This window comes from Apteryx rowi, unplaced genomic scaffold (genome assembly GCF_003343035.1).
Source record: "Apteryx rowi isolate R43461 unplaced genomic scaffold, aptRow1 scaffold_240, whole genome shotgun sequence".
NCBI classification, from domain to species: Eukaryota; Metazoa; Chordata; class Aves; order Apterygiformes; family Apterygidae; genus Apteryx; species Apteryx rowi.
The window spans coordinates 994,132-1,011,090 of NW_020448753.1; the positions used below are offsets into that span (position 1 = coordinate 994,132).

Below are 16,959 nucleotides of genomic sequence, written 5' to 3' on the forward strand. Positions count from 1 at the left end.
TGACTTCATCTCAGTGCAATTTCATCTGTGGGTTTTAATCCTTGAGGCTGAATGATTCAACTCTCCAAACACTTCCTGGTGGGCACAATGCTTACTACTGACTGTAGGCACAGAAATTATCTGAAATAAGTATTAGGAAAGGTTTTCGGGTATACAAGGCATGAGCAAAAGGAATTATATAATATTTGCCTCTGCCAGCCTCTTTATTGCATCATTTCCACCAGCTTGGGTTTTCTGAGGTCCACATCAGGACTAAGGCCAATTTACGCTCACTGAAAATCCAGGCTACTCACAGGTACACTTACATCCCCTTTTGGTCCACTTACATATCACCACTGAACTTGTCTCACTAAGTTTAAGGCACACTTTTTGCTACATAAATAAAATGTGAAGAGGTGAGGAAAGTAGTGATACTCAACTGAGGACCACTGCTTACTTCAATATATATGTTAAAATTAGTGGCTTTTTTTCCAGCATTCTCTCTTCTGGTCTGCCAGTGTGGATCACACCTGCTTGACTTTCTCAAGGGCCGTAGTCACTGACAGCAAATGTAGGTAGTGCAGATGGGAGTCTAAAGGAATCTCACATCAGTACTGAGACTACCAAAAGAAGATAGTGCAAGTGAATTTACCTTCCATTCAATTTATTCACCCTCCTCTGCTTTGCTCCCAGTGGAAATCTTAGGTAACATTATAGGGAAGCATATATTAAAAAACCTAACAATCTTAACAGCAGTGAACATCTCTAAGCATTCTTGTTCCCAGTGATAAACAATGATAGCTCAGGTCAAACTAACAGAGTGGGGCTTCTACTATAGGTTTGTGTTTTTCAAGAATGAATTCAAACCTGGCTTCTGTTTAAGAGGAGTCACTCTATTCCAATTCTTCGTGACATTTCTGGCTGATATGTTTGTCAGTGATAGTTCATCAAATAATTTGGGAAGGTCTCAGGCCAAGTGGAATAGTCTGAACCTATTCGAAGTACAAACTTACCAGGGTGGCCAAAAGCTGCATTAGCCCTGGCTGCTGGGGCACGTGCGTTCCAGGCCGTGGGGGCAGCACCACCACGCAGGCCGCTGCTCCGCCTGCCTCGGACTTGCACTGAGCACAGTAATTGAAAAGACTCAGCTTCCTAAGAGTGATGAGCAGTGCACATTCCTGACTTAATTAATTCTTGAAATGGAGTCTAGATTTTGGGTTTGCCCACAAATGATGGGCCTAATTCTCACTTACACTTACCTCTTTACAAAGGTCTATTAATGTAAAATTATATTACGGTAGGCATAAATATTATCTGACCTGACACATCTAACTTTTGCCTTTTAGGCTGTCATAGGAAGTTGCACTAATTTGTGATTCAATTTTATTTTTATTTGGCTGCTGCCTTAGGGGGCACAGAATCAAACATAATACTTAAAATGTTTCCCTAGAAATGTTTACGGAAAAAGATTTTTATTTTTCAGTTGAAAATTTAACTGCATGCTTAACCAACTTCAGTGAAGCTTCAATCATTCTGGACAAGCAATTTTAAGAAATAAGATAGTTTAAAAAATTAATTCTGAAAATACTGCCAGCAATTTCATGATATAGATATTTTTAATATTAAAAGTAAATTGTAAATGTGTCTTTATAAACAATATGCATAAAATAGATCTACTATACTAAGCCCTCTCTTTTTTAAATGCTGTTTCACAGTAATTTCTTAGGTATGCAATGTTTTCCCTCAAAGAAATAGTGCAATCTGAAGAACATACATTATGTCAGCGGATTAGAACTACTATGGTCATTAATATAAGTCTTTATAGATTTCTTGTAGGAGTGGATGAAGACTCATATCTGTCTCCGTTTTCTTTATTATTTGCAACAGCTGCACATGTTCCGTTACAATCTGTCTGAGGTCCGTCATTTTCTGAAGCAACTTTGCAAACAGCTGTGATGATTCTGGATGATTCAGCTTTAGCTGGAGCTCCAAAGCTTGCAACAGATTGTCTTGTATATCTTCAATGGGCTTCACATTTAACAAACCTGGGCGATCTAGAAAAAATATCGGGAGTTGTAAGTTTATGAAGAATGTAGAAACACCAATCTCATTTATTAATTTTCTAAAGATTTCTTAATATATTAAGCATTTACATACACTGATATAGAGGTAGGTTTATACAGTACTACAATGCTTTTCCACAGTAAAGTTGTTTATGTAAACGAAGAGTGAGATATACTGGGAGGACAAGAAGTCTGTATTCGGTAATTCACTTTTGGAAAATCAGCATATACACAGATGGATTTAGATATAGTTGCTACCATTAAGAATGTTTCCTACCAAGGTCGATTCTAACATATCAAAATAAAGAAAGAAAAACCTCAGCTTCTGTGAGAGACATATTCCAGGACTGAAGATAGAACCGGGCCAACACAGTCACAGTTCTAACCTGTGAAACTTAAAAATCACAGGTTCAGTTCTTCTCCACATCCAGCTTCCAGCAGCTGTTAAGAAATCTCATGATCACTTTTAGCATCAACTTATCACCTTAGCTGCAGACATTTATGGCAGTGGGCGACTGACAGATATGGCTTGTTTAGAAAATGCCTTTTCTGGGCTCATGCCAATGGCGAGTTCTCCTCCATGAGGGGGAATATGGGCTGGATGTTTACAACCACAGCCAGCTACTTGCACTGCCACAGCTGTCAAAGAGGCCAGGATTATCTTTGGAATATCTTATTCTTTGGAAAGAAGCAAAATCTTTCTTCTTTCACAAGTATTATCTTTCATAATAATAGTTCTGTTATATCTCCCTGCCCTCAAACTTCTTTTTCAGTGGTTGCCATTATTATTTAACAATTCAAGACTTTTTTTTCTAACTTTAGGTAATAAATTATTTGATTCTACAGCCATGAAAGTTAAACAGTGCTGCTAAAGATTATCATTAAACCGTCACATTTGATAATGGCTGCCAGTAATTTGTTACTGCTTTGCTTGCTAACCTACTTTATACTGGGTAAGGCATTTGATAATCAAAATACTATGTGACAAAACAGAAGTTAATAATTTAAATAAAATTTGCAGCAGAGCAATGAAATTAATCTCACAAGTTGATCAGTAAAAAGCAGTGCCTATAACCAGCCTTAAATTATTTCCATTTGGCAATATCTCCATTTTAGAAAGGCCAGCTGGCCAACTCCCTAGGTTTAGTGTCAGTGAGGCGGCTGGCTGATGCTGGTACTGGCTAATGAAATACTCATTTAAAGAACAATAGGATAGTACATTACTAGTGCTATGGGAAAAAAACTTTTCATTCATCCACTTCATTTCTCTTTTGTTTTTATAATATTCCCAAAGTTTAGGCTTTTATCAATGTGTTAGTTTTAGCTGCCAGAGAAACTGAAACTGATGTAGCTGCTTGTTACATCTGGGGAAATGCCTGTAGAAGATGCGTGACACTGATGTCAAGCTCTGCTTGTGTTGCTGCAATCTGAAACCAGAAGAAGATGCATAATCCTGGCTGTGCTATGCACTAAAGCTGTATTTACCAGGACAGCTATAGATGTGCAGCTTCAACAGCTGCAGTTGTGGAGCTAGGCTTTCTGGGGTAAACAAAGTATTAAAAGCATGGAGATAAAGCCATTTTTTTCAGAAGGGCAAAACATCTGTAAATCTGGACTTTCAATTATTCTGCCAATCTAGACTCTGAAGTAAGTTATGGCAATCTCAGAATAGTAATATATGTGTATATGATAGCACAAATTTCAAATTAGCGCTAGGGCTAACCATGATTCCCTCTGGGTCCCAACAAATGGAAAACAGCAGTATCCAAGCTATAGAAGTTTTCCTATTTTCTTCCTCTGCCTCATCTGGAACATCATTTCCAGTCCATTCAGCCCTGTTCAGCCATTATGGTTCAAAGTATAACTGGATGCACAGAAAGGCTATTAAGATCATAGCAATGATAGCCTTTTTTTTTTTTTTTAAGAAGAAACTAAGCCTGGCTTGTTTTGTTTAGTAGAATGAAAGCTGGGAGAAGGCAAAATTCTTTATAAATACATGGGATTGAACTTCGAGGAGAAAGAATTGCTGTTTAAACTAAAAGGCAATGTTGGCATGGGAACAGATGCGTAGGAGAAAGCAGCTAACTCTCAAAGCAATGAGGTTTGGGGATAGTTTTTCAGAAGTAGGAAAGATGGCAAGTTTGAATATGAAGCTTGATATTTGCCTGATTGCAGTTTTATGATGTGACTGCTTTCATTTATAGGTGACTGGCCTCAGTGACCCAAGATACCTCTTTCTATTTGATGTTTCATGCTAGTAAGCTGTGCTTGTCTTCCAGAGATCACTTGTTTATATACCATTCAACTTAAAATACCATAAAATACTTGGTGGTTCAGAAAGTCTACAAGTAAAAATACGCAAGCAGAAAACCATCTCCAAACAAACAGCTCCTTTTTATTAATTTCCTTTGGCCATATTATCAAGGCATTTTTTAAAAGTACGTAGCGGATTTTTGATAAATTGTACAGATTTATTCTTAGATTACCTAAATACATGTTCTGCAAATTATAATTCCTTTCATTACATGTTTCAGAAACTTCTCAAGTTTCAGTACTTCAGAGCTGTTAACAGTTTTGGCTATGGGTTGTGATAGCTTTAAATTGTACTTCTGTGCTGCGGATGAACTCTGAACCAGCTGGGTATGACTCAGTGTACAGCGATATAAAAATCAAAAAGCACAAAGACTGTGGCCTTGATTTCCTCTGAGATTAATCTCCATTCTCCCCCTGCTTCTTTTATGGTGGGAATTTTCTGGGTTGGAGTTTTTCAGAAGTGAAACCCAAAGCAAACGTTGTGCTCCCCTGTGCAACTTTGCGAGTCCAGGAGGCAAACGCAGGACACTGGTACTAAGCCTGGAGCAGAGCTAGGAGCCCCCAGGATCTGGGCTCCCAAGGTCAACCGAAGGTCAGTGGGAATTAAGCGCCTAACTTCCTTAAGCAACTTTGCAAAGCCCAGTCTAATGGTTTTATAATGACCTGGTGGAACTGGAGTCAGAGAAGATGACCATGACAAAAGCCTAGGAGATCATAAAATGCTATTTTTAAATAAGCCAATTCAAGAGGAAGGAAAATTCCCATTGAAGGCATGAGAGATTTTTCATGAATGAGAACTTCAGGATATGGACATTAATTTTTGGCTGTTGACAGTTTGCTATGCTTTCTGAGGAAAAATTTCTGACAGAGGAAAACGCTGTTTCTGTTCCAAAAAACATATTTAAATCAAAAAAAAAGAAAAAAAAAGAAAGAGAAATAAGAGGCAAAAGCTCTAACACAGAGGTGTTATGGTAAATTTCAAGTTGTTCAGATGCTTTTAAATACATGTGGGTAGCAAGCGGTGTATTTTGTGCAGTAATGTAGTAGGAAGAGGGAGAAAATGTAAGGAGCTTGAGGTAGATATGACTTGTGGAAAAAAGATACAAGGGAAATGGTTAACAGCAAGCCTTGAGAAAAATGTAGATAGAGAATAGGAAGAAACTGAAATGGGAGAGAACTAGATGAGACTCTGTGGTGGGGCCTTTGAAGAGGCTAAGTATCTAATACAGTGTTAGAAAGCTCACAGAGAAAACAGCAAAGGGAACTGATGAGGAAAGTGAGAGACAAAGACAAATGAGTTCTACTTCAACATTTTTATAATAAAATGAAATTAGGTACAGAAGGCCAAGGACAGAGGGTTGGCATTACTAAGGTGAGAAATCACCAAGAGTGAATTGGTCACCGCTTTTAAGGTTCTCTGACACAGAAGACTGCTTATGAAAGGGTGGTTTTTTTCCACCATGTGTGCTATTTGCTACCTGCCTTTTACCCATTCAGACAATGCTACTGGAGTATCACATTTCCCTTTTTATTATTACTTTTCTTCATTCGGTTTTTCTTTAGGTTTTCATCTATTGCCATATGGCTGTTTCATTTGATTTGAAAATTATGCAGAAAGCTGCTTAAAACTATATGAGAAAATGTTCACAGCAACTGGGAAAGGCTAATAGCCCCTTACTTTGAGCGTCAATGGTCTGGCTTTGTATAAACTGATGTTCTTTGCTATCTTGGGGAAAATTATTTTGTTTACTTATTTACAGATTCGGATGCTTCTTTCATGTTTCTAATGTTAGCTACAACTTTTGTTGTTCCTCACAACTGAAACTGCCCTCTGCATACCTTTATGCCTACCTTTACATTTTACTATCTTTGATTAAGTTTATTTCGCATTTAAATACACATTGCAAAATCATAGCGTGATAAAACAGGCAAAGATATGGCTGACTGAACAACTGTACTCCTTCTTCTGCTGAGGCAGATATGACTCAGCGGTTTGGGTTTTTCTTACAAGACTGTCACATGGACTGTAGTCATCAGGATTTTGGTTCAAAGCCCACAGCGGTTATCTGCAGTTCTCGGTTAGATCAGGAAGCATGTCTTTGTTCTAGCAGGATTGCTAGAACAGGACTTGTGCAGCAGTCAAATCCAAACTATTTCGTGGTACTATTCAGTGATGAAACTTTAAATTTTTCCTATCTCAGATTGCAGAAAATTATTGAATATGGTGTTTAAATAGCAGCAGTTATTCAGGACTCAAGATTTACTGTAAAGCACACACTCAGAAACCAGAAAAAGTGAATACAGAAGCAGGTATGAATTTAAATTACAGGTTTGACTGCATGTTGATTAACAGAGTCTAGGTCTTTACAGTTATAGCCTGCTACAGTGTATTAAGCTAAATTCCCAAACACCAATATATCCTAAACACTTCAGAAGATAAAGTACGCGGAGGAGTTCAGGTCCATCTATACTATGTAAAGATGCTACAAAATGACCTTTTGAACTTTCTCTTTATTTGACTACAACTTTTTGAGTGAGTTTGCTCTATTTCTAAAGTGGATTAAGCTCAATTAGGCTTGGAGTATTATCTTTCCTCCCCTAACACAGATATCCACATTGTTGTTCTCAAATGTTATGACAGACTTTTTTTCAGCTCAGCCATATATAATATTTAAGAAGCTTCAGATTCTTTAACATGTATATCATGGCACTCACTACTGGCTTAGGATATGTCTCTGTGGCACAGAGGAATGCAACAGAGAGGAAGATATCTCCTTGAAAAAAGTTTTCCAAATCTCATTTTACCAAAACATATTTTTCAAAGTTCCTCTAACTAAGAGAATGTTGTAATGAGAGTTTTGCATTGTTGATAACGGGTTAAAGTATTTCTTTGGTAAGAAGAAGATAATATCCAACTGCTCACAGAAAACAACTCTGCCTCCTCAGCATTATTTTCAGAATACTAGATTTTTTTGGCATTTTAAGTACTGTTTTAAAGCAAAATGTACAGTGATTAAGAACAACTCTTCAGCTTTATAATAATGGACTCAAAGCAACATTTGGAATCATTGGGACTGAATGAGGCTGCACTCAGCAGCTCAGAAAAAATTAAACAATTGACTATGGAAGTGGGAGTACTTTCATTTTGTTGCCATTACAGTTAATCTGCCAGTTTCTTGTTATTGTTATATGGGCATTTTGCCTTTTAACATATAATGCAAAAGCAACTATTTCAGTATCAAAAGGTTGAACTGTTTTACAGGATTTGTGGCAAATTCCAAGCATGTATTTCACAATGAAAAGCTTTTCCCATGTAGTGTTCCAGCTGGAATTCTCTTTCTCTTCTCTCTTCTCCTCTTTAAAACTGCGTAAGAGGTAGCACTCATGGAGAGAGCATAACTAACATCATTCCCTGGGCAGTGACAGATTCACTTAGAGTCAGCGCATCCGGCTAGGGTAGTTTTGTGAGTTTCTAAGTGTCCTTAATAGCTGGTTTTCTTTTTAGGATATTTGTACAGAGGATTTCTTCAAGTTACTTAAATATCACAGTATTCATGGAGCTAGTAAAGTCTTTGAAGTAGTATGTATTACTTTAGAAATCCTATTTTCAGTGACATTGACCTATTTCTTCAAAATTCAGATAGCTCTTAGTGAAATACCAACAAAAGCATCCAAAGCATCTGAAAAGCAGGATCTCAGTTCCATACCACATTAAGATTTTGTAGTCCTTCAGGATGCATACAGTTCAATATATTTTGTAGAATCTGACTCTGCAACTAAATGAGGAAAGTCATTCCCAAACTGGCAGCAAAGTTTAATTGTTTTCAAAATATATCTCAATTTTTACAAATAACCATCCTCCTCATTTGAAAAGGAAGTTCTGAATACAGATAGTAAGAGATCTTTTTTATCAAGAAATTAAAGGATTTTTCTAGAAAAAGGACTCATTTATAATTAGGGATTCAATTGGCTTCATAATTATTTAAGAACTATCTAGTAAATTCAGGTAATTTTTTAAATGAATCTCTGTTTTCAAATTATTCTTAAAAAATACTTGTTGATAAATCTCATTCAGAGAAATCTTTTTTTTTCTTGTGGAACATTGTCCTCCTGAGATCTAAAATGTAAGATTACTTACATCATACCTATTTCCTCTAATATAAACCAAACATCACTGAAGTATAGCAGACCTAGCTTTGCAGATTATGATTTCCCTTTTTTCAATTAGGATTGGATTTTGAGGGGTCTGTTTCTCATCTATTAAATTTTCATTATATTAGAAAATGCAAAATATTGGCATGCTTTGTGTAATGCTCTAATAGGCTTGTATAATTTCTCCTCCCCCATCAAAGCCAACCAAAAATATACTAGTAACATATTTTCTGTTTTTGAATTAATTCAGAGTCCTCAGGGATCATTTTGTTTAAATTCTTGCTCAAGAAAAGGTCTTCTGAGAAGAGCTATACTTGTTTGAAGTGGATTTAGCTAGTCTAATAAATCATGTTGTGTTACTACATTTTTACTGAATGAAACTCAATGCCAGAAGTAATTTTGTGTGAATTTAAATGTACAACAAGCTATATGTAACGATGCACACTAAATAAAATGTTTGATTTTAGAACAATAGCATGTGGTTGTTTTGTGTTTTGTTTGATTGTGTGAACATAATTTAATAAAGAAATACTCTGCATTGCTCTGTGGAGGATCTGAATTCAGAAAATTCAGCACATTCCTCCCATTGACATCTACAGCACAATTCTAAGCCAAAGTACACACAGATCGGTTGGGTAAAATTTTCTTTGTGCAGCATCACTGAAGTTGATAGGATTGGCTAAAGTAAAAGAACTTCAGTCTGACCTGGAATGTGTATCTGATATCTCAGCTTCTTGGTAGAAAGGTTTCCAAGTGAACTAAATCTGGATAGCAGCCTGCTAATTCGCAAAATATAATAGCTATGCCACCTCAGAATCAGCTAGAACACACTGACTGTCTCCAAGAAAAGCTGAAAATTTAGTGTCTTTTTTAATGCAGGGTTAGAATTTGTGTAGTCTGATACCTTAGCCTTAAGATTTATACTTCCCTAAAAGCATAAGGCAGAAGCATAAATACGAACATAGCAGCTTAGGAAAAGTGAACAGAGCAGAGGATGCTTGTTTTTTGTCAGGCATTAGGAAGCCATCGTTTTTCCGAGTAACACATTCTTTTTTTTTTCCTTTTAAAGGCAAAACCCCCTTGTTTGAATTAAAGAAAACCAAAAACCATCACAATCCTGTAAGCCAAATGCCACATATATTTTGAAATAGTTATGGAATCAAAAGTTATTTACGTACAATTAACAAGCCACACAATAAAATTGTAGGCTTAAAAAATCCTCATTGCAGTAGTTTAACTTTCAGATGCCCTTGCCAGTGAAATTCCACCCTTCCTGTTTTCAGAAAGATAGTCCTGATTTTGTTTTCTAATTAAATGAACTGCTGATTCAGCAGGCATTTCCAGCTCCATCAGTAATATCAGGTTGTTTACATTTTCACTTGCTGCCTCAAACTGAAAAAGGGGCAACCAACATCAAGAAAGCTGAAAGCTTATCAAAAGCTACATGTAAACAAACTCAGCCGTGTCCCTTAGTGCTGAGCTCTTTCCTGTTTGGAGAGGAATTAAAAGTGTCAATTATGTTTTTTCAAATATTATATTAAATAAGACAGCACTTACCTCCACTTAGTATAATGACAGCTATAAATATTGCCAGGTCGCTGTCATCTAATTCCAGTGCATTGAACTTCACAGCAAACTCAAACTTGGGCTCCATAAAGTCACAAAAAGGTTTTCTCAGGCTCTTCAGAAACTCCCGTGTCATGAATCCTTGTCCATCAGATATAAGAACTCCATCTTTATTCATGAGGGAAGCCAAGAGAGTATATATGATCTCATGGACACCATATTTCAGGAGTGTTACTTGATCATTCAGGTCAAGATTCACAAAACCTGGAATGTTCTTGGCGAACTCAGTGATCTCCTGTACTGCCTCCACCGAGCGAAACTGGCACCTCTGGAAAATGCGGATCGCCACCTCTTTGTTCTGCTCCTGCAGCGGAGACGCGTGCTTGCACTTGATCTGATCTTCTCCCATCATTAAAGAGTTCATGTCATAAATAACAAATGGCTAAAAACAAAAAGGAAAATACAATTTACTTTCACGTTCTCTCTATCAACATTTGACTTCTCAAGACTGGAGTAGCGTACCGTGGCATAACTCATCAGAAAACACTTAGAAATACACAGACAGTGTATCTAGGGTAGTTGCTTTGGGGCTTAATCTTCATAAATCTATTAAAGAAAATATCCACACAAAGCCAAAATGATTTACAGAAAGGACAAGCAGATCCTAAAGATTTCTCATACTTTCTGTGAATCCACATCCTAAAACACAGGACTTCAGAGGATACTTTTTTAAATAATTCAGGGGCATATGGAACTAATTTTTTTAAATATTCTTTTTTTTATTTTACCATTTTTATTTCATTTTACAAAAGTTCTATAATACCAGTGTTCAGTTTGGAATGTTTATTAATAAAAGATAAATGTTATTCCTTTTACCTAAATTTTAATGGCTTATATCAAATTGAATCTAGCAAGGATACATATGAGTGTTTGTACTTCTGATGATACAATTCCTTTTTTACAGAAAGATATGGTATATTCACATTTTGATTTCCTCACATGCTGTCATGTTCATTTCAAGTTCTATCCTTCTAGAAAGTACTGCCAGTAACATAGACTCTTTGTCATTGATAATCTGATAAATTATACCTTTTGCTGCTAATTCCTTTAAATATAATGAAGTTAGGAAACAGTTAAATGCAAACAACTTGTCAATGGAAGCAAAACACAAATACCACAACACAAACTAGAGCAGCACAATTGAGAACGCAAGAATGAGTCTGACTGTGAAATAAACTCAACTGGAATAAATCAATTTTGAAAACAGTTTAGAAAAACTAATGCCAGGAAAACTTTTGTTAGGATCTGGAAACAATCTATTTCAGAATATGCACAACAAGCCTCTGGTTTTAAAGAAGTGGTTAAGTGAAGATTTTTTGAATTTATCTGAAGAATCTTTTCCTTAGAAGACAAATGACTAAATAGTTCATTGCTGCCCTGAAAAAATAACTACTGATTTTAAATGGCTTGTTCACATACTTGATTAATTAGTTAAAATGTAAGAAGGAATTCTGTACCAACAAGTAGATTAGGTTTTTCTTTTTAAGAAAAATGCATTTTTAATTGTTGCTTTTCACCCAGGAAACTTTGACTATTTTCTTTCTAGTGGTGTATAAAAAGTTAGTCAGCTATCTTCGGTGTCATGTCAATGGTGCAGGAAATGGAAATCCAAAATGGATAGTAATGTTTCAACAACTGAAGTTCTAGATAGGTAGCCAGATACAAAGCAAAATAACATAAATAATAATAACAACCATGATGTTACATATTTTGTTATTTTCCAAATTCTAGAGACATTAAAGTTTTCTTTACATTCTGTATACTATGCACAAAAGTTCTATAGAAAAAACTTTAGATTCCCATGCAAATATACAATATCAAACTCGATCTTTTGAAATAGGCCTTGTGAATCGTACATACTTTCAATAGAATATATTGGTCTTTAGTGAGAAAATCTTGGTATTTCTTTGACAGTATTTACAAAATAGTGCAAATTTTAATTCCTGTGCAGTGATATTTTAGTTTTCCCATAGAAAAAAAAAAGGCAATGCTTTTTGAGAAGGATCTGTATGTCTATTAACAATCCTATCAATGTTTCAGTCATCAGGAGAATTAAGAAATAGAAATAAGGTGGCTGAGATTGTAGATACTGGCCACAAATAAGCACATTATCTCATTTGGTTACATCTCTGATCACAGATTCTAATGCCTTATTCATGTGGGTGCTCATTCTTAAGGTTTTATATTCACTATAAGCTGCAGAAGAAATACAAAAATAACCCATGCCTTTCTATAAGTAGTCTGTGGTCCTCTCCTATATGATCAGCTTTGGAAAACACCTAAAATTCATTTCCAAATTTGTTAAACCAGTTTTGAAGTCTATTCAGTGCTAAATTGATATGGAACGCTTAAAACTGGAAATAGCTATTTTCTTTCAAGTCCAGTGGTGCCTTCTGTAGAGGATATTGCCCACAAATGCTTGTCACAACCCACCAGCTAGAGGTTACTACTCCCCTAGTTCTGCAGATGGGATTGTGAAAGTGTTCCCTCATCCCTTTCAGGCAAAGTCGATCACAGAGCTCATACCGCTTTCACTAGAGAAAGGGAGGCCTGACAGCTGACATAGTTTTGTCTTTAACTGATACAGCTGCTTGCAAAACAAATGTCTATCTGTGAACTGAAATAACAGTGTCCACACAGGAGGATACCATTTTAACTATTTCTGTTTTCAAACTGGTTTAGTTAAATCAGTTCACTATTCTGCTGCCTACAAGACCAACAAGACTAGTGCTGCACTTTCAAAGTAACCCCAGGCACCTGTAGCTCCAGCCCATGAGTTTCAGTTAAATACAGTGAGAGGTGACACTAATTTTTGCCCCTGCACTAGCATTGCAGTCTTTTAAAAGGTGGAGATGTACGAAACTGGAAGCCAGAAGGATCGGCACAGGTATTTTTCAGATGCCATGCTGTTTTGGCAACAGAAAAGCATTTTATATACATGCGTGTATATGTATATGCATGTATATACATATGCATATGTAAATGGATGGAATAAAGAGACAGAGCAGCCTTCTAAAATGCACATTTTACTACTGGTAGGTCATTCCTTTTTATTCTTTCTAGAAAATCTTAAGTGGAAGCATCAAATTCAAGAAAAATTCAGATCATCTGTTTTGTGCTGGTACATGTGCTTCGGGATGAATATATTATACCACCAGGATTCAGCTTGACATTTGAAGATGAAAATGAAGGAAAGCTCAAACTAGCTAAAGAAAATCTTGAATATAAAGATTCAGATGAGCTTTGTGACTTGAATCATATACCAAAAGAGCACTGCATATCCCAGAAGAGGACTGGTTACTTAGTAATTTTAGTTTTGACACACTGACTTAGCATATCCAATCATTTTCACTTGATGCAGATGATACTGCAATTAAAAAAGAACATAAATTTAAACTGTGCCCATAGTAAACAGTTTGATATTCCAGAGTACAAAGTCCTTTACAGTTCAAATAACATAAAGTTGTAACCATTATATATGGACTGAGTGCATCCACTCTTTCACTGATAATTTTTTTAAAGATTTGAAAATTTGCAGCAATGAAAAATTGACTTCTCTATGTATGCAATGTTTTATTGATAAATTCTAATCTGGAAAAGTTTTTAAATGTTCAATAAACAAGCAGAACATCACTGATGGCATACTATATATACACTGTATGAGGATTGTATTAGTGCAGCTTTCAGACATGACCAAGTTATGTACTGAGCCCAGACATTCGTTAACCACTCGGCACAGCAGAGCAGCGAAATGCATGCAAATTCACAGAATCTTGAAGAACAAGAACAGGATTTGTAGACTTACTTGGGAGCTCAGAAAGAAACTTTCCAGATTTCTAAACACAAGTGTGGGAAAACTGAAGATGAGAGCATTTGTAGGTAATCCTGCCTAAATTTATATTACATTCCAGGGCATGCTAGGACAGGAGGTTAGAAATTTAGGTCCTGATCCTGAAAATTTGTATATAATTAACTTCCCAAACAAATAATTTCCAGAATTACTCTGTTGTTCTCAAGACAGGAAAACTTTTGTGTATATAACTGTTTACAGACTCATGATTGCAGTCAGTTCTTTTCCAGTCAATCTAAATGTTACATTGACAGTTGCTTGATTTTCAGTGCGTTAAATTAATTAGATTGAGATACTGATGTGAAGTGTCTGATGCTATTGCAATGCTCAATACAGAAATTAAAGAATATATTAGGTCAATTTCTGCACTATGGCATAAGATAAGCAGCATTTACAGAATTTAGTCTATCGATTTTACATGGATGCAATTTGTGTGTGTATATATATGCACACACATGTAATCATGGTTCTCTTGATGAGGCAGAAACTTACAATCAATTTTATATCAAGGAATTCTAGAAAATTTAAGTTGGAAAAAAAGTTCCCAGAGTTTTCTCTTCAAATAAATCTTTTGGTTGAAGAATACTACTGTATAATTTGACTGAGTCTGCAAGGAGATAGACAGCACCAGAAGCTTATTTCTCATGATGATCACACAAATTATTTTCATTTATTGCCAACTAAATAGATTAATCTAATTTCAAGACAGGTATAAACCACCCCATTTATCATAGTGGACATTAACTCTGAAACCTGGTAATTTTAATGCCAATACTATGAACTGATTTACTTCTGGCTAACTTACCATAAAATCTTGGAAGATACTCTTATCTACTGTTAATGAATATAGTGATAGTTGTGGGATAAGGAAGCAGGCAATCAGGTTAGCTTCTTCATATTCAGATTTAAAGAATCCATTACTATAAGCAATAGAGTCTCTTAGCACAGTCATTTTTCATCTGAATAAAGAAATTTCCTTGCAATTTCCTTTCAATGTGAATTCTCCTATTATGTATAAAATATATTATAAAAAAGGGGAAGAGTCCTTTGGGGGTTCTGTCTGTGCTTCCTGCTCAAATGATAAAAAGTCTGCTTTTCTTCTGGCTGTGACACTCACTTAGCGGATGTATTTCTTGTGCCTGATTAGTGCTCATCTATGACTCTTCTCTTCTTCCCTCCCTTTCCCTCTGTCAATCCCATCGCAGATCACTGGGGCACAGTATGAAGCTTATGAGAAAGAGGGAGCAGTACAGCTCTACACTGACACAGTGGCAGCTGCAGAAAGAAGGAACGGACCCACTGGTGACAAATTTTTAGGATGAAGGACAGTAAACAACATATATACTAATACATCTCACATTTATTCTGATTCCCAATGCAGGTGCATAATTATTGGGAACACCATTAAAGAAAACTGAACTGCTGTATCAGTTCTTTCCCAGTAAGCTGTGTTTCTGAGGCAAACTGAGGAAAGACTCTGAAAAAGCAATAACTCTCAAGTGGACTTAGCATATCAGCTTTCCACAGAATGGATAAGCTGTGCTAGTTCAATCTTTATATACTCCATGGCGAGCAGTTACTCCAATTGAAAGTGTCAACCACATTTCAAGGTTTTGTGCGAGGACTGCAGCCAAATTTGGGGCAACATTCAAATATGATTTGAACTGCCTTTGCAGTATAGACATGCCCTTAGAAAGACAGCCCCAAGAAAAGCACAATTCTTTCCTATCTTTGAAATTATTAAAGAAAATAAAATACACTGTCTCTGTTGTAACCCTGACAAATTTCTGCCAATCAGCCTAAAAAACGTATCAAATTAAGCTGTTTTGATATTTAGGTATTTTGATATTATAACAGCTGAAAAAGCTGTTTTGATATTTAGGTATTAAAACAGTGATAAAATTATAACCTAGTATAATTAACAGAACTTACTTATCCTCCTTCCCACTGATACAGTAGGCTGTAAAGTATTGCAAATGAAGAGTCCAAAGGAACCCACAAATACGCATATCTCTACTCCTAACTTTTAAAAGATTATTTTGTAATACATTCTCCTAAAATTCAAGTTGCATGAACACAGGATACTGAACTGATCCAAAATAACCAGATTCAAAGGAAGTCATCAGAGCATCCCAAGAACAAGCATCATAGTTAAGGCTAGCATTGGTACTGTGAATTGTTTGACACTTATGAAAAAGAATATTCCTTTGGTAATGATAACATGCTATGATATGGATGCCTGAATAGTATGGCACCCAGCTCCTGACAGACAGATCGCCACGCTAAACAGACAGTGTGGAAGATGACCTCTAGTAAAGGAGAAGGAAAACGGGAAGAGTGGATCAGAGAATACAAAAAGGTTAAGATGACCTTCAAATTCTTGTACTGGTTTCAAGTATTTTATTAGGTGAACTTGGAGTTTTTTCAAATAATGTTTACTTATCCTATCTAAAAACATTTCCTGTGTTTCAGACACAGCTTGAAATATGTAACTGCCAACAGCAAAGTTTTTTTTTTTTTTTTTTTTAAGATGTGTTGTCAATGTGGTAAATCATTTACTCAAAAGAAAAAAAAAAAAACAGAGGGAACTAACTGATTTGTCTGTCGTCTTTCCTGTCAAGATCGCCCTCGCCTTGGCTTTGGTCAGAGGGAAGGACTTTATGTATGAGTCATACAAATGCTTGGCAAGTGCTCGCAGATCAGCAGATTCAGGGTTTAACTGGTCGATGTCGCTGGAAATCTCTGCCAAGAGCTTCTCCTTCTCCGCTTGTGGCATTCGCCCAAACCTGATGGCTAAAGAAGATGACAAGTCATTACAATTGCTATAGTTGCATCTGAAAATGCATATTTTAGTAGTTTTTTTTCCTGTCACCTTTTATTATGAGCTCTTCAAATTTTCATTAAAACAGTACTCAGGCAAGTAAGAGGAAGACAATTTTCTCCAGTAGTAGAGACAAACAGCTGAAGTGCTTCAGA

General features: G+C 36.0%; 1 protein-coding gene across 1 annotated transcript in view; it reads right to left on the reverse strand.

Annotated features, from left to right (window-relative positions):
- Window positions 1-1,439: 1,439 nt before the first annotated feature.
- Window positions 1,440-16,959, reverse strand: part of PPARG (peroxisome proliferator activated receptor gamma) — a 28,434-nt gene continuing 12,914 nt past the window's right edge. The window contains exons 4-6 of the mRNA XM_026066411.1: window positions 16,577-16,776; window positions 10,065-10,515; window positions 1,440-2,033 (exon numbers count right to left, since the gene is read on the reverse strand). Of these exons, the coding sequence (XP_025922196.1) occupies window positions 1,786-2,033; window positions 10,065-10,515; window positions 16,577-16,776 (899 nt within the window). The 3' untranslated portion in view covers window positions 1,440-1,785. The remainder of the gene's footprint in view (window positions 2,034-10,064; window positions 10,516-16,576; window positions 16,777-16,959) is intronic.